This window comes from Oryx dammah, unplaced genomic scaffold, assembly GCF_014754425.2.
Source record: "Oryx dammah isolate SB20612 unplaced genomic scaffold, SCBI_Odam_1.1 HiC_scaffold_12, whole genome shotgun sequence".
Lineage (NCBI taxonomy): Eukaryota > Metazoa > Chordata > Mammalia > Artiodactyla > Bovidae > Oryx > Oryx dammah.
In genome coordinates, this window is record NW_024070196.1 from 71,493,995 (window position 1) to 71,518,524 (window position 24,530).

The 24,530-nt window shown below is 62.9% G+C and overlaps 2 protein-coding genes across 3 annotated transcripts in view; one reads left to right on the plus strand and one right to left on the minus strand.

Annotated features, from left to right (window-relative positions):
• Positions 1–13,861, minus strand: part of LOC120871354 (protein HIRA) — a 33,093-nt gene extending 19,232 nt beyond the window's left edge. The window contains exons 1-10 of one of the 2 annotated variants that reach the window (XM_040251254.1): positions 13,803–13,861; positions 12,867–12,977; positions 11,763–11,853; positions 10,762–10,856; positions 6,006–6,101; positions 5,178–5,338; positions 4,030–4,197; positions 2,773–2,886; positions 1,234–1,304; positions 900–1,005 (exon numbers count right to left, since the gene is read on the minus strand). In XM_040251254.1, the coding sequence (XP_040107188.1) occupies positions 900–1,005; positions 1,234–1,304; positions 2,773–2,886; positions 4,030–4,197; positions 5,178–5,338; positions 6,006–6,101; positions 10,762–10,856; positions 11,763–11,853; positions 12,867–12,945 (981 nt within the window). In that variant the 5' untranslated portion in view covers positions 12,946–12,977; positions 13,803–13,861. Of the gene's footprint in view, positions 1–899; positions 1,006–1,233; positions 1,305–2,772; positions 2,887–4,029; positions 4,198–5,177; positions 5,339–6,005; positions 6,102–10,539; positions 10,607–10,761; positions 10,857–11,762; positions 11,854–12,866; positions 12,978–13,802 lie in introns of those variants that run through there. The other variant, XM_040251255.1, reaches the window with a different exon arrangement.
• A 6,321-nt stretch (positions 13,862–20,182) lies between these two features.
• The window catches only part of MRPL40 (mitochondrial ribosomal protein L40), an 11,465-nt gene continuing 7,117 nt past the window's right edge, over positions 20,183–24,530 (plus strand). The window contains exons 1-2 of the mRNA XM_040251316.1: positions 20,183–20,319; positions 22,502–22,606. Coding sequence (XP_040107250.1) covers positions 20,183–20,319; positions 22,502–22,606 — 242 coding nt within the window. The remainder of the gene's footprint in view (positions 20,320–22,501; positions 22,607–24,530) is intronic.

Consider the following 24,530-nt stretch of genomic DNA (forward strand, 5'->3'; position numbering starts at 1 on the left):
ATGGCACTGGGGACAGTGGCCTCAGCACGTGGGTATGGCTGGAGGCACAAGCAGAAGGTGCACGCTGGGTGTGCCAGGGCCCAGGGCAGAGGCCGCGGGAGCCCTGCCGGCAGGGTGGACCCGGGCCCTGCAGTCTCAGGATTCGGAGCTCAGCCTTAGCATGCCTCCAGTGAAGGGGCCCTGCCCGCGCCCAGGCCAGTCACAGCTCTCAAGGGCAAAGGGAGGTCACCCGGAGATGCTGACCGGGGGAGAAGAGCTGGGGTGGACTCACTCGCCCCCCACGGGTCAGGACTATGGGCGCCAGGCCAGCCCAGGGCCCTGAGCCAGACAGATCCTAACACCCGAAGGGTGATGTCGTAGTGGGGTCCCCACAGAGGCCTCCGAGGGGCTCCCAGCAACAGCGGCCCCCGAGAGAGGAGAGCTGGCGTGGACCTGCTCGAGGGAAGTGAGCTCCGAGCCGAGGCAGGGAAAGCTGCGCTAGCCCGTGTAGGGCCCCAGGTGGCTCACACTTCTGCCCCCAGACCTCAGGCTAACCAAGGAGGGGCTTGCTCACGGGCTAGCAAGCTGGAGCAGCCCCGACTGGAGGGGGGTGGAGCGCATGGCCCTGGACCTGGCAGATGTGGGCGCCAGAAAAGGGGCCCTCCCTGTCCTGATGGCCGACCCAAGGCCCCATCAGCCCAGGACACGGGACAGACTGGTGCCCGGCAGCCCCTCTGCGCTCCTGGGGCGGCTGTCGGCTCAAGGAAAGACGCCCAGGCCCACTCGTGACTGAGACGGGTTCTGGATGAACAGAGCTTCATCTGTGAGGGCGACAGGCTGGAAGAGGCTGAGCCCAGGGCCACTTCAGAAAGTAGTGAGTCTCTGCAGGCTGCAGGGCCCCAGAGCCAAGAGGCTCCTACCTTCTCCTCCTCGCTCAGGGGGTCTCCCAGCTCGTCCTGAGAGAAGTCCAGAAACGCCACGGAGCCGTCCATGGAGCATACCAGGATGCCCAGCCCATTCAGGGTCCTAGGAGAGATGGCCGTCAGCAGCCAGGAGCAAGCCCTGGCGAGAGGCCTCCGCGCCCATCCCAGAGGGCTGTAGGCCCTACAGTTCTCCTAACACGTACACTGGGCGTCTGTTCCGGCTGGGACCCTGGGCCCAGCCACTCAGCCCTGATCACAACACGAGGCCTCGGGCTCTAGCGGGTGCCTCCCCCTCTGCCAGACCATGCCTCGAGCCGAGAGGCCAGCTTACCAGGAGATGTCCATGATGGATTTGTCAAACAGCTCATGGATGACCACCAAAGGCCGTTTCAGGCACGTGAGCTGGAAGGCAAGTGAATGAGTGAAACCTCCCCGTTCACTTGGCTCAGAGCCACCACCAGACAAAGAGCCTCGGTCCAGCTGCGCTGACACAGGGCGCCTCCAAGTCCGCTCAGCCCACCACCAAGACCCCAGCGATGGGCCCCAGCCCGCCGGACACACACAGCCGGGCCGGGGAGACGGCTGCAGACACACCAGACCCCCAGCGACGCCCGGGGGTTCCGGAAGGCCTCTCGAGCAGGGATGGCGCCAGGGCTGCAGGGGAGGAGGCGGCCAAGTCAGGTCCCAGGACAGCACAGCCTCATGCAAGACCAGCCCCCTGGGCGTACCCAGGCTCTGCAGGGGCGGCGTCACGCACCTCACGGGCTCCTGCTGCCCTGGACCAGGCCCCGGGTCGCCGCTACTAACCGCTTTCTTTTGTGTTGGGACACGCAGCGTACTCTCTTAAAGTCAGGCTGGACTGCCCACTGAGAGCGTGACGCAGCGCGTGTCACACACATCCCATGCAAGCCTGCGTCTGCGGCCGCGCTCCCACCTGACCTGCATGCTCACGGCCCGGGGCCCCCACGCGGCCGAGCACAGGCCCCCACATCTAGCAGGTAGGGCTCCCACACACGGGGCTGGCCTGCCTGCCCCAGGGCCCGGGAACCCACCTCGCGGGCAAGAGGCCCTGCGGGCAGCCCGGTCCTGAGGATGTGGCTGGACCCTGAGCCTGGAGCCCATGGGAACCTACCCAGACTGGCTCTCTGCCCTCAGTCCCGCCTGTAGGCCCTCGGAAGCGGGGGACCTGTCGACTTGAGCTCCGGCAGCGAGACTTTGCCCAGAGCACCAGGGATGGAGCTCAGGGAGCGCGCGGCTGGACCGCCCACGATGCACCAGGCCCAGGTCTGGGGCAGGGTCGGGGACTGCTCTGCCTTCAACAACTGTCCCAAATGCAGCCGAGGATAACCTCCAGTCCTGCAACTCCAGACCCACTGTCTACAGGGAGTCGACTGTGAGGAGTAAACTATTTCTAATGCGGCAACACACCAACGCCAACCCCGGCACGCCCGGTGACAGCTGGACGGTGCAGACAATAACTCCCGGGCAACTGCATCTGTGTGACGCCCCAGACGGGAAGGCCCAGGCCCACGGCAGACGCTGCGGAGTGGCCCAGGCTACACGGAAGTGACAACCTGCACGCTGCAGGCGGCTGCCCCCGGGGGCTCCATGTCGATACAAAGGGTCTCTTAAAAGAAAGGAAGGCCGGCGCCACGTTTCAACTGCAGCCTGGGTGCTGACGCTCCCTGCGCCTGGATCCGGGGTCCGCAGCAGTGGGCCAGCCTCTCCTGGCCAGGCGCCGCGCAGGGCAGAGCCCACTGCCTGCCACCAGAGTGGGGTCTCTCCTCTCCCTGCCGCCCCCCGCCCCCGGCTGTGAGCTCAGGAGTACTCACCCAGACGGACAGCCCCGCCCCGCCCCCAGGGGCCTCACCCAGACGGACAGCGAGCGGTCCTTGCTGCCGACGGCGCAGCAGCAGTACGGGCAGCTGGGCTTTGCGGAGCCGCCGTTCTTCTGCCTCTTCTTGAAGATTTTAGGGTTGAATTTCTGAAGCCAAATGACAAAGGCGTATCAGTAACTAATCGGGCATCAGGCAGGCGCCCTGCAGTGACGGTCCCCAACCTTCCTGGCACCAGAGACCAGTCTGGCGGAAGATGGTCTTCCACAGACCGGGTCGGGTGGGGTGGCTCACGCTCCTGAGATTCTGCAGGAGGCAGAGGGCAGGCGGGCTGCGTGGAAGGGGGGTGGCTGTGACCAGATGATGACGCTTCACTCACTCATGGTCCCCTTCCTAACCTGCCACACGGTGGTCCTCAGGGGCTGGGGATGCCTGCCCTACACCAGATTTGAGACACACACAGGTGGCCCAGCGGGGTCTCGTCCGAGAGGCAGGCAGATGGCCGGTGTGGGGAGACGGGAGAGCTGCATCAGAGGCGTGGGCCCTGGGCCTGGAGGCTGGGAGGCCTTGGGGCAAGTGTCCCGCGGAAGCACCGGGCCAGCCACGTGGCGAGCCCTGCAAACCCCACCTGAAGCTGGTGTCACCAACACAGCTGTTCTTAGCTGTTTAAGACAGAGTTCAGGCCAGAACATCTAATGCTCATCACCAAGCGTGGGAAGGACGAGCCTGTCTGATGCACAGAGGCCTGAGAGCAGGCTTCTGGACAACCCCCTGCCCTGTCAGCCTCAGATGCCCTCTGCTTCCTCTGCTCGTGGCCCACAGCTGACCAAGGCAGGCTCACGCAGGCTGCTCCACAGCCTGCCTCAGGCCTGTGAGGACACTCCCCAGGAGTCTGATCGCCGCTACCAGGCGGGTCAGCTGACTCACAGCGCGGCCTTGGCGCCACGCAGGCCGCGGATGGGTCTCAGGGAGACTTGTCAGGGCTGCCAGCCTGAGTGCCCTCGGGCAGGCCCACACACGCGAAAGGGCCAGGCTGGGCGCACAGTAGTCCTAACAGAGTCTGACTCCTGTGATCCTCATCATCACGCCCATTTGCCCGTAAGACACACGGGATGTGTTCTGTAATTAGCTTAAAGGAAAGAAGAGCCGGACGACACCGTGTGCTGGCCCTCGGAGGCTGCCGCCTCAGTCCCACACGTGGCCTGGGCCTGGGGAGCAGGGCCTGGCCCTGGCTGCGAATGTCCCGCTCGGGCAGCACTGTCGGCCGCCAACCAGAGGCCCAGCGGACTCACCACGACGGTCACAGCTTTCCGATGCCCAACGAAGTCCATGTTGGTCTTCCAGCCCTCCCGCTCGATGATCTGGGCAGTGGGGCCGGAGTTGTTCATGGCGTGGGCGGACACCAGGTAGTGCCCGTCCGGAGACCAGCTGAGCCGCAGCACGTGGGTCGTCCCTCCACACTGCAAGGAGCGCCTGTGCTTGAGTGGAGCCCAAGGCCAATGCCGGCACCAAAATCCGCCCCAGGACGCAGGCTGAGCGGCGCCGCGCGGCTCTGCTGGCGCCCCACTGCTCAGCGCACAGGCTGAGGGCCGGCCAGACGGCACCCCTGTCCACTGCTTCTACCCACAGACCCTCCTCCGCCCAGCACCGGGCAGCCCACGGGGGTCTGCAGAGCAGGTGCTGTGGCCGCCGCAGAGCCCTGCTGACCCGCGGGGGTCTGGCTGTGAGCCTGTCCTGGCACGGCAGCAGGGACCACGGGGGCCCAGCTGCTCTCCTGAGCCCTCTCCTCCCTGCAGCCTGGAGATGCCACCAGCCAAGGAGAGGTTGGCGAAGTCCCCACAAACTGCCAAGGGCACAGCAGAGAGGCCCTGCTTCCCAACCCAGGCAGCCCTGACACCAGGTCTCTTGCAGGGCGAGGTGACGCTGCCAGAAGCAGCTGCTGAAGCTCAGGGTCAGCCCTGGGCAGCCCGAAGGCCGAGGGGCTAGGACCCAGGCTGTGCAGGCACGGAGGAGGGCCCACAGGGCAGAGCCCGAGAGCAGGGCGGAGGCACACCGGCACCGGGACGGCCGGGCACGGGAGCGTAGGCACGGGAGCGTGCACACGCGGAGGAACCGGGCAAGCGTCTCCCAGACCACGGCAACCCCCAGCTCCGACCCCACGTGAAGGCAGAGCTCGAACGAGGGAAGGGCCAACAGCACGCGAACCACTGCAGTCGCCCATCTGGACGCTGCGCACGGCCGCCAAGGTCGCACCGAGGCCGCCTGCCGGCGTGCTGCACACGCTTCAGCGCCAAGCCGCACAGCCCTCTCCACCGCCAAGGCGGCTGTTGAACAGCTCCCGGGAAGGAAACAACTCTGGGCTCCCCCAGGGCTGGGTTCCCCGCTCGGCCCCGCGCCAGAGGCAGGGTGCGTGCAGGCGGCGGGGACTGCGGGCCCTCACCTCGTCGAAAGGCTTGGTGATGCTGGTCTCCAACTGCCAGTCCAGTGTCCTCCACACCTTCAGGCTGCGGTCGTCAGCTTGAGAGGCGATGTATTTACCCACAGGATCCCAGGTCAGGCCCTTCACCAGGCCAGAATGGCCTCTCAGAGTGGCTAGGATTTCTGTGAGGACAAATAAGAAGCGTTGGAAAGACTTCACCAGGGGAAAAAAAATCTGTCTAGAAACACAGGTGGGGGGCCGGCCGGCCAAGAGAGGGGGCTTCAGGAGCCGTCCCGGCCAGCCCCCGACCCTGGCCGCACCCCTTGTCCTGCTGGGAGCACAGCCCTGCTGCTGGTCCCCCTTCTGGACAGGAGTCCACCCGCCAGAGCCGCCCTGACCGCGCAGGGGCCGGCCCTGCACCGTGGGGTCCCTGTTCGTCCTCACTGAGGATGAGGGTATGCAAGACAGAGCAGGGACAGGAAGCACCTCGTGGGCTGGAAACACAGGGCTGGCCAGGCGCTGCTGTTGGGAGGGATTCCAGCCCGTCAGCAGGGAAATAAGCTTCCTGCAGAGGGAACGTGTTCGCCTGCTCACGCCCAAGGGCGTCACAGAGAGACGCCGGGGGGCAGAGACTGAGCCCGCAGGGAGGGCATACTAGCTGGCAGGCGGCCGCACGGAGACTTGGCTACTGCTGTCTCTAAAGTCAACTTTCAAACCTTAAACACGGTCGACGGAGACCTGAGTTACTGGCAAGACCCTGAGAGGTCAGCCGAGGGGACCCGGACCACCCACTGCAGCCACCACCAGGGGGCGCCGTGGTCAGACCGCCGGGGCGGAGGCGGCGCAGACCTGGGAACTTCACGGCGTTCCAGATGACCACGGTGTTGTCCACGCTGCACGAGGCCAGCCAGGCGTCATGGGGGGACCACGCAACGTCCATCACATCTGGAAGACAAGGGCGGGCGGTCAGTCTCTCACCGTGGCGTGGGCACACACACACAGCTCCACCCTGCCCGCCAGCCGGTCGGTCAGTCAGCGGGCCCAGGCTTCTCACGGCTGGGCAGACTTGACCCGGGACCACCATCACTAGCCTTTCCAAACTGCCCTGAAGCACTTCCCACTCAGGCCCTGCGACTGGACAGGAGGCCTGGAGTGCCCAGCGGCCCCGCCCATGCTCAGATGAAGCGTGGCAGCCCCGGCAGAGTGGGCAAGACGGCCGAGGGCGCTCTGGTTCCTCTGAGCGCAGCACCTGGCTGGGCACGGGGTGTACGGAGGAAGGGCTGGGGGCGAAGTCAGAGAGAGCCGCCACTCGAGAGCCGTGGGGCCTTCTCCTCCAGGCCGTGAGCTCCTCGGGGGCAGCACAAGCTCTCTTGCCGCCCCACTCCGCGTTGCGGGCGCAGGCTCTGGCACCCACGGCACCCTGCACACACCGCGTGTGGGGCACTTGTGGGCGGGGGCTCCTCTAGTGCTGTGAGCACGATGTCCAGTTCAAAGCCTCCTTTTTAGCTTCAGGATGGCTCCCTTCTAGCCCGGTGAGTCTGTCTGTGTTTACTTGGCACGGCAAGACCGCCCGTCAGTCTGACACTGTCTGTGGCCTCCCCTGGTGCTCCCATGTGCTGGGAGGAGGCTGTGGGGGGTGGGGGGGTCTAAGGCGAAGGCAGGTCTATAGCAGGCGGCCCTGGAACCTCTGGAGCCTGGGTGGGTGCTGGGGGCCCCACGCACACCCCAGACCCCGGTGCTTCCAAGGCCTAGAGCAGCGGCCTGCTCAAGCAGGACTCCAGAAGGCAGGTGAGCTTCTTAGCAATTTTCCTGAACTGTGGAAAACACAGACATCAGCTGCCAATTCCATCAGTTTTTCCTTCCTGTAGGAGGTTATTGTCGTCAAGTCTGTTATTCTCCCTTGCGATACTTTTAAAAATTATTACTTCTTTTATATTTCATCTTGTTTCGTTAACTGAACAAACATCCGCTCTGCTGGTGGTCTGGTGGGCGAGCGCTCCTTCCGTCTCCTCTGCCGTGCGCCTCGCACGGCTGGAGCACGCCATGCGGTCTGCGGCTGAGCTCACGCGGCCTCCTTGGCCCCACCAGCTGCTGCATGGCTGCTGACCCATCACCTGCGGACAATGCTTTCCTCCGGTTCCGGGGCCTTGGCACTGCCTTGAACTCACAGCCCTGTGTTCTCAGGAGCCCGCGGCCTCCTCGACGTCCACCCCGCTGGGTGAGCTTCCCCCACGTCCCGACTCGCCCTACTAGAGGCCCTCTAGAGCCACCGCCCAGTCCGGTCAATATCCACAAGGGGAAACTTCCCGCAAGCCAGCTCGGAGCACCTGCCTTCAGACCGAGCACCTGAGGCACGCCCCCCAGCGCTGTCACGCTCACCAACTCCCCAGCGTCATTCCATCCTGCGATTCCCAGAGAAGAGGCTTCCACCTGCACCAACGACCTTGGCTTCCTGGCCTCAGCCACTGTCCCCACGGCCTCGCCCAGGAGTCCTCCCTGGTCTCACTCCCACCACTCCCCCAGACTCTCCGATGGCTCTTCCGGCCGTGACGGCCCGGCCCATCCAGCTCAAAGGCCCGGTGCCCACCCCTGCCAGTGACGGCTCTCGCCCTGTCCCTGCAGGAGACCAGCCAGGCTGCATCCAGCTCCAGGCCCAGGTCTCTCCTAAGCACCACCAACTGGGCCTGAACCGGACCACGCCCGCCAGGGCCACGGCCTCCACGTGCTGCCCCGTGGCCGACGCGACCCCTGGTGCCCAGGCAGCTGTGGAGCGGGGGTGGGGGGCTCACCCTGAGGCTCTCAGCATCTTCACTTCCCCCCGCCCACTACTCAGTTGTGCCCCGGGCCCCGGCCCCACCTGTCAGCCCCTGCACTGGCCCTCGAGACCAGCTCGCAGGTCTGCCCCCACCCCCCACCTCCGCTCTGCTCCCCGGATCTGCCCGACCACCCGCCCGAGTTTACCGCCATGACCCCTGCAGCCCAGGGCCCCACGCTGCTCTGCCGCACTCAGCCGAGCGCCCCGGCCCCAAGCCCACGGCCACACCCTGGGCGACTGCCCTGCGGGCCCCTCGGCCTGGTCGGGCCACGTGCTCGCCCCCTCCCTGCCCTCCGCTCTCCCCGCCGGACACCACCTTCTGAGACCCTCCTTAGGAGTCTGAGTAAAACCGCACGGGTCCCTCTTTATCACTGGATACTCTGACTGCTACTCTGGCTACTGCTAAGCTTTGGCTACTGCTAGAGAAAACCAAAAGCTTTCTTATATGAGGCTGACTAGCAACTTACTTTTATTAGTCTGAAGTGCTTTCCAATGCTTTATAAGCTCTAGGAGCTTCACTCCTCACATCATCTCACTTTTGTATTATTTTCCAGTCTATCTCCTTTCTTTTTTTTGGTACACCACACAGCTTGAGATGGCTGAATGGCATCACCGACTCGATGGACAGGAGTCTGAATGAACTCCGCAAGTTGGTGATGGACAGGGAGGCCTGGCGTGCTGTAGTCCACGGGGTTGCAGAGAGTCAGACCCGACTGAGCGACTGAACTGACACAGCTGGTGGGGTCTTTGTCCCCAGACCAGGGACAGAGCTCGGCACCCAGCAGGCAGAGGGCTGCGTCCTCCCTGCTGGACCTCCAGGGCACCCCTGCGCACCTTCTGACTCTTTAACTGCAGTGCAGAGATCCCACAGGAGTGACGTGGTGACACCACCCACGCCCGTCTCTCCAAACCAATGGGGCGAGGCTCGACTGCGGCCTGTTTCCCACGCCCGTCTCCTGTCCAAACCAACAGGACGAGGCTCAACTGTGGCCTCTGTTTGCCCTTGCTCCCAAAGACCCAGGGAAGACCTTATCACGGTAAGAGAACAGTTATCTATGGCAATTTAAAAAAGAAAAAAGATTTTTATTAGGAACTGATGCTGAATAATATTCATTTCAGTATGCCCTAGGCTAACGCTGGCTTTGCTTACCTAACTTCCTAGTATGTTAACATATGTGAACAGAGCCCCACAACACAAAGTTCTTCTGTTATAAACCACACTTAGTAAAAATGAATCACTGCTGTCAAATGTTATTAAATTCACAAGTATTCCGGTGTTACTGATTATTCCAGCTTTGTTCATGTTTGTTCGAAAGGCAGGGTTGTAGCTTCCTTTGAAGAGTAAGTATTTCTATGTTTCAGAATAATTCTTAATAGTCAGAAACCATGCCTCAACAGAAAAAGTGGGCTCAGCAGCCATTTCTGAAGGTGACTCCCAGCCTCCCCCATAGTTGCCATTTGCTCAGGTTTTCCTAACCCTGTGGTATCAACTGTGGAAACCAGAACTTTCTAGCAAACCCTATTTCTTTCTGGGTTTTGTCTTTAGCTCCACACTACACATCACACTGTACTCTGGCGATGTCCACCGAGGTTAAATGCGCTCCTAGACCTTCCGGTCTTATCAAGGTGTTTCTCCCCATTCTGGTTAAACACACCCAGGACATGGTTTTCACATGCTGCTTTTCAAGACCCAATGCTTTCTCCCCATCTGCCTCTGCTTTCTCACGAATCCTTTTCCTTAAGTGTCTTACTCACACCTGCTGCCGGAGGTGCCCCCACTGAAGGGGAGCAGCTCTGCCTGCCTGTAAGGAGCCCTGGGCGGTGGGCTAGACACAGTCTCAGGTGAGGGCCCATGGAAGTCCTCTCTGAGCCCCCCACCTGGGCAGCCTCACGGGCAGCTTGCTGGGTTCCAGAGACGCAGCTGACTCCGTCAGGGTGACCCAGGGGCCCCCCCTCAGCCCCTGCTCACCCTTCCAGCACCGTCTGCAGCGTGCCCCCCCCGACCCCCCTCCAGCTGCAGGCTCCTCCCCAAGGGCTCGGGACACCCCCCACCGCTGGCTCTGCGGGCACAGCAAGGGGCCCGCTCCCCCGCTGCTCTGCCTTGGAAGCTCCCCAGTCCGTCTCTTCTTAACGCGCACAGGCCCTGCTGGGCCCTGGCCGTTTCCGCCTGAGCCCGAGTCCACCTCCTCTGCCACAGCGTGGCTGGAGGGTCCCTCTCAGGCCCCAGGGCTGTAAGGGCCCCCATCAGCAGGGCCACGAGCCCTCCAGGACCGGCCCCGTACATGCGGCCGGCACCCCCAGACGCAGCGGGTGAGATGCAGCCAGCTCACTGCCGGCCCCCAGCCCCCTGGCACGCCTGCCCGGCCCTTCCCGGCCAGACTGCAGGCTTTCGGAGGAAGACTGAACTGCACTGACTCTGGGGTCCCTGGCCTCTGACCGAGTGCTGTCCACCTCAGTCCAGACCTGAAAGTGCCCACTGAAGACACTCTAAACACACTCAAAGTCAAGCAAGGAGCTTCCAGTGGGCCCCGTGGGCGGGTTTCTGTGGAATAAAGAAAGTGCGCTTACGGACTTAGCGATCCGCTGATGAAGCAGTGACTCAGTTCCCAGGATAAACAGCGGGACGTGGGGAGTTCTACATTAAAGATATAAACACACAGCCCATGAGGGCAGGAGTGGGCACACTGACGCCGCTGAGCAGGCGGGGGTCGGGGGCGGCCAGACGCAGGGCTGCGCCGGGGCCCCGCGCTCCACGGGCCGCTGCGGCGCCCCCCCGGGCAGCCCACTCACCGCCTGAGTGAGTCCGCAGGATGGAGACGCATCGCCACTGCTCCACGTTGGCAAGCTTGCCCCCGGAGCCGAACACGGAGCTGGGGCCGATGTACCTGTGCGAGAGAGCAGTCAGCGGGGCCGGGCCGGCGCCACAGAGACAGACAGACAGACAGCGGCCAGCTGCACCGCGCGGGCTGGGCGGGCGAGGCCGCATCTGTGCACTGGGTGGACGCTCGCAGCCCAACAAGCCTTGGCAACGTGTCCAAGAGACAGAATGGCATGGCGGCCACAGGCCGGGACGCCAATCCGAACAAGCTCCCTCACGCCATCTGGGCTGGAGCACAGCCCGGGACGCACGGAAACACACACACAGCCTGCGGCTCCCTTTAACTGGTGGAATTGTGATTTGCTTCTGTTTCTTAAATTGGGTACCACATGTTATTCTACGTTGGCTGAAGCCACAGAATCTGAGGCCCTCCTGCAGGGCCGTGAACTTCCTGCTGGGACGCTGGGGCTGGAACAGCACTGGGGTGGCCCCCGGGCCCCGCAGGCGTGCCCCGCTAACACTCTCCGTCCGGCAGAACCCACCCAGGCTACAGGCAGGCTCTCCTAGCCACAGCCCCAGGGACATTCCGGCTGAGCGGGAGGCCTCTGGTCCCTAGCCTGCCTGGCCCAGAGGCCCAGGCCCAACCTGAGGGGCCCCGGAGACGGTGCGCTGCGGCTGCAGGCGCTCGGGGCGGGGGGCCGTAGAGCCCCGGGCAAGAGGGGGCAGGCCAGCGCCAAGGAGGGTGGGCTCTGGACCCCGTGTGCGGGGAGGCCTCACTCGCAGGACAAAACCAGAGAGGCCACCAGCGCCAGCCCTGGGGGGCCACTGAGCTGGTCTGCAGGCAGGTGGGTGGCTGCCCCAAGCACATGTACTTCCTGCCACCCCCGAAGCTGGGGCTCTGGGTGCCAGGGTGGGATTAAGACCACCAACGCAGCTTCTAGGAACAAGACGGAAGAAAAGAAACAGTGCTTACGTAGCCCGTTTCCACACCATAATCAGTTTGTCGTCTCCCCCGGAAGCTAAGTACATCCCACCGTTTGACCACCGCACACAGTTCACGCACGCTGGGGAGAGAAACAGAGAGATCAGGTGTCTGCGGGGCCGGGCGGCAGGAGCAGCTCAGGAAGGCCGCTCTGTCGGGGCAGGAGCAGGTGCGCGGGGCGCCGACCGCGTGCACGAGCGCCCGCCCAGGGCAGGGTCCGCGTGGGCACTCGTCTCTGGGAGGTCAGTGCTGAGCGTGCGGTCGGGGAACTGGGAACTCAGACCCCTCACGTCAGCAGGGCGCAGCCTGCTGAGACGCATCTCCGACCTGGGATGACCCTCCACAGGAGGGCTCGTGAGAAAAGGCTGAGACGCCCTCTCCAGAGCATCCAGGGAAGCAGCTCGGTAGAGCACTAAACTGGCTTCAAGCCACCTACCAGCTCCTTCCCAACTGCAGGCAGACCGCCCTGCACGCGCCAGCTAAGCGGGCAGACACCCTGGCCCTGCCGGTCGGAGGCCCCCGAGTCCCACGACACAGGACACCGTCCAGGCTGTGGCCCTCATGTGGATGGAGGGAGGGGCACAGTGCCCATGGGGGCACGCGTAACTGGGAGCGAGTGTCTCCGGGGCAGCTGGGTGGGCCCCAGAGCCGGGTACGGCCCCCAGATGCTCCAGGGCAGAGAACTATGGCGCTACCGCGGGAGAGGACACCGCGACCCCGTCGGGGAGCCCCGAGGGCCTGGCAGAGGCCCCAAGGGCCACGGCGGCCGGCCCAGCTTAGCTGTCTCGTGGGCACCCTTCCCCAGAACCCTACTGCCTCCAGGCCACTGGTCCCAAAGCCCCGTGGAATCAGGCAGGAATGACTCGTGAGCAGGAAATCACCGGAGGTACCTGCAGACTGTCCAAAGGTGGTTCTGTGGGCAGGCCGGGTCTTCTGCTGAATAACTCACCCAGGTGTGCAGCCAAGATCTGCGCGTCAGACAGCAGGCCACGGGAGCTAGCGCCGCACGGCCTGATCTCTCTGATCATAAACACACGTGCTAACCTTGGGCACTGTGCCACCACGCAAAGCCTGCAAAGGGCCACCCTGAAATACCTAAGTGATTGTCCATCTGGCAAAGCATCTTGGGGACATTCTCGTCTTTCTCGTCATCCTCCTGGAGGACTGGAGACATATTCCAGATTACAACCTTCCCAGAATCCTGTCCTGGAACGGAGAAGCAGAGACGACTCGATAAGTCTGGAGCGGGCACAGGACACCGTGCCCGCCCTCACCCGGCACACAGTCAGGCTGACCGGGCAGATGAATGGAAACAAGCGCTGCTGGGCTCGGAGGCCCGGGCTCTGCCCTCCACCCTGGCCTGGTCTCCAACACGGGTCCACCAGGGGCCCAGGGGGGCCTTGTGCCGATCCGGGAGACAAGCAGCTGTACAGGGCACCCCACACCTCCCCACTGCCAGGCAGCGGGCACTGTGCTGGCACACACACCTGAGCATCTCAGGAGGGATTCCACTGCTGGGAACTCCCGAAAGGGCAGCCCCTCGCTAACTCTCTAGTACGGAAGCGAAAACCAGTAAGGGCCTGGACATGGATGTGTCAAAATCGCCACACAGCGCCCCCAAGACGGCCTCTTGGCCAGGATATTAGGACTCTTCCTCATCAGCCCTGGACCTCAGGATGCCAGCCTGGCAGGCAGGCGCACCCGCGCACATGAGGACGGAGCCCCGGCCCCGGGGAGTGCGCGGAGCTCTCCTGAGCCCTGAGAGATGCGCAGTGACAGCGGGCTGAAGCCTGCGCCCAGCCCCCTCCAGTTCTGTCGTGAGACCACCAGCCTCCCCACGCTCAGGAAGCCAGGGTGCAGGCTGCCTTCACCAGGAGCCCACTCAGCAGGGGTCAGAACATCAACCTGCTGCCAGAACACTCAGAGCGTGCACTGAGCCCCAGGTTCGGCCGTGAGCTGCCATGGGCGCTCTGCAGAACGGGGGGCAGGCAAGGGTGGGCACACAGCGCCCCGCTGCTCCCCAGAACCTACCTTGCCCTCCAGTTGCGAACTTGGTCCCGTCTGGGTGAATATCAACTGAAAAAATTGGTTTGCCTGGGAACAGAGAAAAGAAATACATAGTAACATACCAACATGTGCAAAACACCAGCGACTCAAGCACCGCCCCGACCACCGCCCGAGGGGAGAGCAGGCTGCCAACAAACGCCGCGAGCGAGCAACGGCGCGAGCTGCCCACAGCCGCCCGGGCACGACAGCGGGGCAACGTCCTGTGCCCGCGAGCTGGGCCTGCAGACCCCACCCTCACCCAGGCCACCACCGGGCGGGCGTGTCTGGGAGGCAGCTCGGCCCGCCCCAGTCCCAGGGGCGGCAGCGATGGGTACCCCCCCCCCGCCCCCCTCTGGTACAGCTGGGCCGAACAGCGTCACGGAGTCGTCTCCGCGGGCACAGCCCCACGGGGTGCGATCAATCAGACGGCGCTCCCCGCGGGGAAGGCCCGGCCCCACTGGGGCCTGGGAGGCTGGAGCCAGCTGGGCAGACTGGCCGGCAGAGGCTCCGCGGCAGACTGCACCCACGGGCGTCTCCCAGCTTTCGGCCTCCTTCAACCCTGGGCCCAGCCCAGGGAGGGGGTTCAGGGACACACGAGCAGCCTGATGGCGAGCTGGACATCAGCGGCCACCAACACAGATGTGGGGCGGTCGCCAGGGGCCTCTCAGCTGAGGACACTCTGTCTCCATCACAACAGAGGGGCACGGTGGACGTGGGCCTGTGGGCCAGGCTCTGGTGTCACGCGACAGCAAGGAGGAACCGAATGGCAGTGTGGCTCCCTGCAGCGCCGTCTCCCAGAGGGCACGGCCACGGTGAAGCCAAGCGCAAGCTTCCACGAGGCCGAGGAAGGCCTCCGCCTGGTCACGACACGGTGGCACCGAACGCTCCTGCTCTGCGCTCTGGAGGCAGCAGTCACTCAGGTCCCGAGCCACAGCTCTGTCGTGACAGGCCAGCTCTGCCTGGCAGCTGTCAGCCCTGACCCAGCGGCACCCACCCGCACGCAGCGGCCGCCAGAGCTCGTCCCAGGGCACAGACCCGCACAGGCCCCCTCCACCCTCAGGAGAGCCCAGACACCGTCCACAGTGGCCCCGGGAAGGCAGGCGTGGGCAGCATGGGGGCGTGCCGCCCGTCCCCGCAGGCAGAGGGGCTGCAGGGAAGCCGCTGGGAAGGCGGTTTCCTGCCATCTGCACCGCGGGGAAGAGAAAGGACGCGCGGGGACAAGACAACCCAAGAAGCCTGCTCCTTCGTGTTCCGCATAGGCCGACTCGCCCGGGCAGCTGCCATCGGAGCGGATGAGGGCCCAGCTGAGCTGGCATCAGTCCTAAGTGGTGCAGCAAGGAGCACCCACGTGCCCGGCTGGAGCACAGCACACTCACCTGCCTGCAGACCCACCCGGAGCACCCAGAGCCCGGCCCGGCACACGCACAACCCCAGGGAAGCAGGATGCACACTCCGCGAGCCTCAGCGGGGAGCCCGGGGCTTCCTGCAGAATCCACAGGTGCCCTGAGCCCCCAAGGCGGAGGGTCAGCCAGAAGACAGGGCACCAGCCAGGAATGCACACCCGGGGGCAGGGGCAGCAGTTCTCACGGAGAAGGAACTGTGGAGCTGGAGGACATGGGGACGGCAGAAACGGGGGTGGGCCCAGGCCCTGCCGCTCACCAGCTGCACAGCCTCGAGGAAGGCGCTTCAGCTCTCTGTGAGGCCCCTCATCTACAGACAGGCAGCGGAACCCTCATCCACGGACGGGCGGCCGGTCCCCAGTCTACAGGATGGGGCCGGAACCCCCATCTACGGATGGGCGGCCGGAACCCTCGTCCACGGCCAGGCGGCCGGTCCCCAATCTACAGGACAGCCAGCCAGCCCGAGGAGGCAGACGAGAGCTCCACGTCACGGGGCCCCCGCGGCCTGCGCCTCAGTCCGGAGTCTCTCAGCGCAGGGCGCACTGCACTCAGCAAGGCTGGCACCCGTCTCCTCTGCAGGGGCGCGCCTCGGGTCAGAGGACACACAGAGGGACCTCTGAGGGGCTCTGGCGGTGGCGCCGTGGCTGTGCCCCCGACGGCCTCTGCAGAGACGGCGACACAAGTGAGGGACACCCTGGGAGCCGCCGCAGCCGGCAGCCCACCCTCGGGCTCTGCTCCCAGATGGCCCTGACCCTAACCCCCCGAGCACCCCACTCCCGTGCTGTCTGGGGGGTGCTGATTCGAGGGCTGCAGCACGCGGCTCCCCACTGGGCAGGGAGAGTCAGCTACCGAAGCCGGTTCTGACCGGGGTGCTCAGACAGAACCCTCCTCCCGGGCCTTAGGAGGCCCCCGAGTCCTGACCTTCACTTAACACCACCTACAAAAACCAACCTGAGATGGAACAAAGGCCCGGATGTTGAACGTAACGTTACAAAAACTCTTAGAAGAAAGCAGAGGGAGGAAAGAGCTTCATGACATTGGATTGGGCAACAGTTTGTTAAGACGTGACAGCAAAGGCATGAGCGTTAGAAAAACAGGACAACTTGGATTTCCTGAAACCTGCCACTCATCAAAGGACACCATCAACAGAGGAAAAAGGCACCCGTGGAACGTGAGAAAGCGCCGGTAAGTGCCATCAGGTGTTCAGAGCACACAGAAAACACCTAAAACTTAATGACAAAAACCCTCCAAAACTTTGATTCAAAATGGGCCAAGGGGGACCTCCCTGGTGGTCCAGTGAATAAGAATGCACCTTGCAAGGCAGGGGAGGTGGGTTTGATCCCTGGCCCAGGAACTAAGACCCCACAAGCCACGGGCAGGGCAACTAAGACCTCACCCTGCAACAGAGACCGCGCGGGGAGCACTGAGGCCCGAAGCCACAGCCAGGGACAGACAAACACCAGCGGGTGGGAAGACCTCGGAAACCTGTAAACAACGGGCAAATGACTCAGACAGATGTTCTGCAAAGGACACCCACCGTAAAAAGAAAAGAAAGAGAAGACCAGGGCTGGTGGGGAGGAGGTGGAGAAACACACCCTGTGGGCTGGTGGGAACAAGAACTGGGGCAGCCCCCACGGCAGCTCTCCGGAGAGTGCAAACGGAGTGGCCCGCGCTGGGCTGTGCCCAGCCGCTCAGTCAGGGCCGACTCTGCGACCCCGTGGACTGCAGCCCGCCGGGCTCCTCCATCCACGGGGATTCTCAGGCAAGAACACTGGAGCGGGTTCCGTGTGCTCCTCCAGGGGACCCTCCTGACCCAGGCATCAAACCCAGACCTCCCGCACCGCAGGCAGACCCTTCCCCATCTGACTCACGAGCGAAGCCCAGAACTACCCAGGATCCAGCAACTCCACCTCGAGGTTTACACCCCAAAGGACTGGAAGCAGGGTCTCAAGGAGGCACTTGTACCCCGTGTTCTCAGCAGCTTCATCCACGAGAGGCAGGAGGGGGACGCAGCCCCAGGGCCCAGCGGGGGATGACGGCTGAGGAGACGTGGTGTGTCTGCACCGTGGGGCATCATTCAGCAATAAAAAGCAAGGAAATCCCGACCCAGGCGCGACAGGGAAGCGCCCTGAGGACATTGTTAATCCCCATCAGCCAGTCACAAAGGCAGGTACCGCACGACTCCACTTGTAACAAGGCCCGAGAGGAGTCACATTCAGAGAGACACGGAGCAGGATGGCGGCGCCGAGGGCTGGGCCAGCTCCGTTTTCGCAAGATGGAAATGCGTGGAGACTGGCTGCCCCACAGTGTGGACACGCAGGACACGGCTAAGCAGTACATGCAGGAGACGGCAACGTGGTGAACCTTACGGTCATTTTCTCACAACCTGAACAAACGCTAACCAAACCTGAACCAGACCACGCACGTCTGCACACAGCGGGCAGGTGGGGCGGGAGCTGGGCGCACTTGTCCAGCTGCTGGACCCACGTGGCCGTTCCCGCTGGGGACACGCAGGTGAACCCACACAGGCAGAACTGCCACCACGCAGGAACCAGGAGCCACGTGCACAGACACGCACGGCCTGGTTTCTAAAACCGCGGGCCCGTCCGGAGGCAAACAGGCGTGTCAAACAGCTGTGCCCGCCATCAGCCTGCGGAGATGCTCCCCTGCAGGTGCCAAGCGTGCACGGCCGTGCCACAGCCTGCACTCTGCAGAGGCCCGGCCGCCCGCCTCCCTCTCGCGCCCACCAGCTCTCCCCTCCGACCCTCGATCCCCTCACGGGCGCCCCCCACCCCCCAGAGCCAGTCTGCTCTCCTAGGAACAGGGTGGCCGCCTCACGGCATCTGGTCCACTCTGCCCAGCAGGATGTGGACCACGAGCGCCGGGTACCTCGTCTGCCTCTTCAGGGTCTCCCCAGGCCCCGCAGCGCACAGCGGGTCCCCCAAACAGCGGCAGTCACGAAAGGCTGGGCAGAGGCCCTGCGTTCTGACACGCCTGCCGGGACGGCAGGTCCTCTTGGCTGAGGAGGACTCATGCGGCAGCCCCACCAGGGAGCAGAGCCCGGCTGCACAGCCAAGGGGCGTCTGGGACCCCCAGCGCTTCAACCACAACCTCTGGGTCCTAAGTCAGCACCGCCGCCAGACACCTCTCGGGTGTCAGCTGCCCGAGACGTTCGAAACAGAGCACAGGAAGGAAGCTGGAGGCTCGTGCCAGGCAGCCGTTGCTGGGCTGGCTTCGGCTTTTTGCGCCATGAGCCAGGGGTGAAGCCGGTGCAGGCGCACGCTTGCAGACCGCTGTCCCTTTTCCTGTGAGTTTCCACGGTGCCATCCCTTCTACCCAGACCCATGAGAAAGGCAAGAGCAGTCAAGTACCACATTCCCACAGAGGGGAAAGTCTGTTTAACAACCTAAAAAAAAATCACACTATGGTTAATACTGCGTATGTAAAAGCTGCTGAGACAGTAAATCTTGGAAGCTCTCATCAGGAAAAAGTAATCTTGTGAAGTGACGTTAACTACTCTCACCGTGACAATCGTCTTTGTGACATGTACAAACTGGAAACGAATTAATGTTTTGGGTCAATTTTAAAGAAAGAACAACCACCCTACAATATTATTTCAGTGGAGAATGCCTGGCGACACTTCAGCTGTCTGGAGGGGAGGCTGCGATGAAAACACTGGGTTTGCCGTGCTGTGGGCCTGCGGCTAAGGTCTTCAACGGTCCAGGTACGTTTACGATGTAGTCTACGCGCTAAGTAAAGCCTGTGTGCTTATTTCTTTCGGCCGTCCCAAGCAGCACGAGAGGCCTAGTTCCCCAACAAGGGCTGGACCCCGGGCCCCGCACTGGGAGCACGCAGTCCTAGCCGCTGGACCCCCGGGGAGGTCCCAAAGGTGGGTGCGTTTAAAAGCACCAAGTCACCCAGTTATCCTTCCCAAATGGTCTGAAGGACCACGTTCAAGAGTCTTAACAGTGTGCTCTTGTTTTTGCACTTTCTAACTTCCTGAAGAAAACAGGTCTTACTTTTCTCAGAAAACCTTTTTTACATTTTCCAGATGACCAGTGCAGAGCCACCAAGCTCTCCGCTCTCCAGACCACACCCCATTACCACGACCGCGCAGCCCGACTAGGCGGCGGACGCGCCCGGCAGAGGAGCCCCCTGCCTGCGCCCCGAGACCGTAGCTCCAGGCCGAGCGGCGCTTCAGCAAGGCCCCCGGGCGCCCCAGCTGCTCCTCCACAGCCTCCCGGACCCTGGGGGTCGCGTTCACCCCCCATATTCCACCTGGCGACTCTCTGGGGAGGGGGGAACACTCCACATCTCCAGTGGGGAACAGACCACAGAGCCTGCTTGCTTGACAAAACTCACCACGTGGGAAGCTAGATGTCTGTGCAGTTCAGTACGTAAGTTACACTTCAAAAGCAGCATGTGTGTGTGTGTGTGTATGTCACACACACACACACACACGTCCGCACCCGCGCACGCGCACACTCACTGCACCGGCCCCACCCTGGCCACCTCCTGCGCCGTCTCGGCCACAGCCTCTGCCCAGGTTCCTTGGCTCCCACACCTGGCCCAGGCCCGCGGCCCGGCAGAGTCTCGAGGCCGCAGCCAGGAAGGCCCCCGAGGCCGTGCCAGGCGGACTCCTGCACCCACGGGAAGCCGGCTGTGCCCCTCCCCAGGCCCACCCCGCGGGCGTACTGTGGCCACCCTCTGCCGGAACGCTCCGCCCGCAGAGGGCCGCCTTCCCACCATCTGGCCTAGGGGTGGACTGCTGGCAGCCTGTGACGGCTCCCCAGTGGAAGAAGGGCTCCCCCAGACCAGGCCTTCTTGCCAGGCAGACTGGGGGGAGTGCCGAGACCGCAGGAGGAGTGGGTGGGAGATGTGGGCGGGCCTTCCGGCCCCTCTTCTCACTCGGGCTCCCGGGCAAGCCCGAGTAGAACCCCCCCCCCCCCACCCCTCCTGCGGGGAATGGCGTTGCCTGCTGCTCCCCAGGGCGGTGCTCACGCCCTGGCCCCGCAGCAGGGGCAGACACTGCGGAAGGCGGCCGGGGTCTGCGCCATGCCCAATGCCCGCTCTGTCTCCAGCTGTGCTGCTGACCTCAGCAGGTCTCGGGAGCCGCACACCCTGACAGTCCCCGGGCAGACCCCTGGAGAAACAGAGGCACCTCGCACCTCTGGGGAAGAGGAGGGCTCGAGGCAGACAGGTCCCAAGAAGGGGCCACGGCTGCAGGGCCCTCCCGGCTGTGTGACTGAAACTCTACTCCTAAGGCGAAAGCAGCTTTTTACACAATCTTTAAGTTAAAAGAACTATCTGCAAACACCTTACTTTCTGGCCTCTGTCTCCACTTTCTTCTCAGCATATTAACGAAATCCACTGAGTGTCTCAAATCTAGTCACCTGCCTCTACCTGGCTCACTTCCACCCTGACCTCCTGCCTCCACTGCATCTCACACCCAGACCTAGGAAACTGCCTCCCTGCAACACCCAGCCTCCCCAGGAAGGCCCAGGCACCCCCCAACGCGCCGGGAGGAGCCCACACTTCCAGGCAGGTGCCCAGGGCTTCAGCCCAGAGCCCCAGAGGCTGCGGCCCGCGCGGTCCATCGCTGACGCGCTCGCCCGCTTGAGCCCTCCTGGGGCCTTCACTCCAGACACGCAGCAGCACCTCCTCCACCCCCGTCCTCCCACGGGCCAGACTCAGGCCTACGGCACGCGTACCCCGACCCCGCCTCCTCCCTGGAGGCTGTCCGCTTTGCACTCTGGACAGCCGTCTGTCCAGCCGTCTGCCCCGCGCCGGCCCGGCGCACATTTACCTCTCATCCCACAGGACTTCTCTGCAGGAGGATTCAGTGTTTAGGGTGTAAACCTCAAGCGTATGAGGCAAAGCAGAATCCCACCCGGGTGCATATTCCGGTTACTTTTCAAAACCCCACTGGCTCCAGGCGTAAGGTGGGGTGAGACCTTGAAGAGCAGACACTTCCTGAGCCTTCACAGGTGAGCTGGGAGCAGGCCAGGCAGGTGTTACCCGCTTCACTCAACAGACCAGGTAAGAGATGTCAACAGCCTTCTGGAACACAGATCTGGCAAGCAGCAGAGACTCAAGAGGAGGACCATCTGACTCCAAAACGAAAGGCAAAACCCTTGTCCTCAAGCAGCTCACAATCGAGTGGGACGGGTGAACAGGTCCCCGACAGCAACCACCGAGAGACACGCTCGCCCAGTGCGGCTCCCCCAGGACGGCGTCGGCCAGCTGAGTGCTGCGGGGCGACGTCGATGAGGCCACAGCGCACCCCCACCCACTGGCTCCCGGGGCCTCATCCCCGCCAGCGGCGGAGACCCAGCACGTCCCCAGACACCAGCCTGTTGGACTAGTCTGATCCGGGCCAACAGCACAGGTTACGGGAATGACCACGGCGGTCACGAAGCGTCACCTCCTCCCGGCCTGTCCTCAGAGCAGCCGTGCGGGCCTTTCCGCACCCAGGAGGCTGCGGTGCCTACCCCCTTCCCTGCGTCTCCCCTTCAAGCTGACGCTCTTAAATGGCAGCAAAAGGCCTTAAATCCTCTGCGGGATGAGAAGGGATCGCAGACAGGAGAAAAACACACACCTCAAAGCAACGGGACAACTAGCAAATTAGGCTGTTGTTGAAAGTTTGCCCGACACCTTTTCACAGCACTGCCATCCAAGTGTGAGCCAGGAACCGACGGGGGACGCGACTCTGTCAGTCCCGGCCCTTCTCGTTGGAGTGGGCTTCACTCAGGAGCTGCGTATGAACTCCACGAGGGGACAGAGGCTCAGGGAGGGGAAGACCCATGAACCTCCAGTCGCGTTTTCTCAACATACAGACGACGTTTTCCTACAACTGAAACATAACTGCTCTCACTTTCTAAGCAATATACGCTCATAAGCTAATTAGAGACAAACCTTATCTTAGCCAGGCCTAAAATAAAATACTCTGGCCACCAGAAGCTAAGAGCCAACTGACTGTAAAAGACCCTGATGCTGGGGAAGACTGAAGGCAGGAGGAGAAGGGGACGACAGAGGACGAGAAGATTGGATGGCGTCACAACTCAGGGTTGGTGAGTTTGAGCAAGCTCTGGGAGATGGTGAAGGGCGGGGAAGCCTAGCGCGCTCTAGTCCATGGGGTCACAGAGAGTCAGACATGACTGAGCGACTGGACAACAAAGGAATACTGTCTCCCAGAGCACAGAGTAAACCACACACACGCACGTGTGCGGACAGTCCCCTGTATGTAACCGCTACCCCCGCGGCAAACCTCTCGGGCTCCTGTAGCGCGCCTCAGCTGAAGACGGCCTTCCGAGGCCAGGCGCAGGGTCAAACGGCAGTGTCGGATCTCACCAAGGTGCAGAAGGTGGAATCAAAAGCCCAAGAATTCAGGTAACAAACGACGATGTCTTGAACCTGCTCTGACCCCATGTTCAAAGCTCCTTTCTGTGACATGACTTCAAGATTTAACTCACCTCCTTAGCACAGTGGTTCTCAACTGGGGGTTCTGACCTGGCCAACAGGGGCCCCGGCAACGTCTGGAAACAGGTTCTGTCTTCACAAGTGGGTGATGTCTGTGTGTGTCAGTGTGTGAAGGCGCTCCGGTGCAGAAGCCAGGGCTGCCGCTAACACCCTACAACACACGGCCTGGTCTCCACGCAATCACGTGCCCCCAAACGTCAGCAGTGCTGGGACAGAGAAAGCCTCCCCATCTCGTCAGCCCAGAAACAGATGGCAGGCGCACACACCTGCACTCGGCAGACGCTCGCCCGGCAGCCTGGCCACCGGGCCCTGCCCCGCGGAAGGCAGGCTCGCTGTGCCTTCCCTCCCTGGGCTCTGAGAGCCCAGAGAGAGTTCGTTCGAGCTGCATAATCAGTCAGGAGACGGAGTGCAAAGTCAGGGAACCAGAAAGTGCAGTGACGTACTCTCCAAAGCACCTCGACCTCTCTGGTTTGTTAAACTGAAGTAAGGGTGGCTTTACTGGCCACCACCCACCACTGGGATTCCGAGCGGCTCCCGCCATTCACCAGTCTTTATTGGACAGAGCAGGCGTGGTCCAGACCAGCAGTCAGCCTGCGCTTCAGGAGAGCTGTCATTTACCAGCAACGGTCCTTCTGAACACTCCATGAGACTGGGGCTGATTTCAGGAGACTTTAAAAGAAAGGAGATTCGACAAAGAACAGGTCTAAAAGAGTCTCAATTTCTTTGATCATTATCTTCTAGGTTTCTAATGCACTTCAGACTCTGGGGAGCCCTCTGTCTTCCTCCCCAAGCAAACACCTCAAATGCACCACGAAGCAGGCAGGGCAGGCACCGTGAGGCTCCCTGTCCTCAAGGCCTGTGGGGAGGCCACGGGAAGGAGCCCAGGCCCACAGTCCAGCCCCCCGTGCCCAGCTGACTCTTTCCCCCCCGTGCCTAAATGATCGCTTAAGCATCCCCACCTGCTTGCGCTTATGCAGCGTGAAAACCATGTCCTACAAAGGAGCTCATCACGAGGGGGGCAGCTACAGAGCAGGAGGAGGACGGGAGGGACGCGCGCCGCACACAGAGCCTGGCTGCGCAGGCGCCACAGTGCAAGCTCCCTCCGGCTTCACCTGCACAGCAACTGACTTTCCCTTCCCGACCCACACGCATGATTTGTGACGACTGAACGTCTGCCCAGTTCTGCCGGCGGAGCCCAGCCCTCACCCTACGCCTCAGGAAACGCACTTGGAGCGAAAAGGCAGGAGAAACGAAACTAGAGCTCTCCGCTTTTGCTTTCACGCACTGGCAACCGAGTCAGTCAGTTACGGCCACCTCAGCTCTCACCTGCATCAGCCAGCGTTACCAGACCCTCTGTCTAGAAGGCACAGCTGCGGGTGGCAAGCGGTACGGAGCGAGCCAGGCAGTCCCTGCGCTGGGGGCACGTCAGGCGCCCGCCCTGGGGCCGGAGAGGGTCTACTGAGCCACAGCGGCAAAGGGAGAGGTCACCCGGACCCTGGGGAGTTAGAAAGACGTGATGCCCCGCAAGGAGGAAACGCAGGGCACTGCCGCGCCAAACGGCAGCCTGCTGTTCCGTGCAGCTGCTGCGGGACAAGGCATCCTGAGGTCCAAGCTCAGACCTCAGCGCTACTGGCTTAGGGAAGGAGAGAGCGCCTACCCGACAAGCTCTGAAAGAACACTGCAGCTCCCTCTAGGCGCCCGGCTGAGTACAAACGAGGAACAGGACAGAACCAGGGTGACTCCTATCGATCAGCAGTCAGACAGCCGCCGGCGGCGGCGGGGAGCCTGGCCTGGAGGACAGTCCCCCAGCCAGCACTGCCCGTGGGGGCTGGCG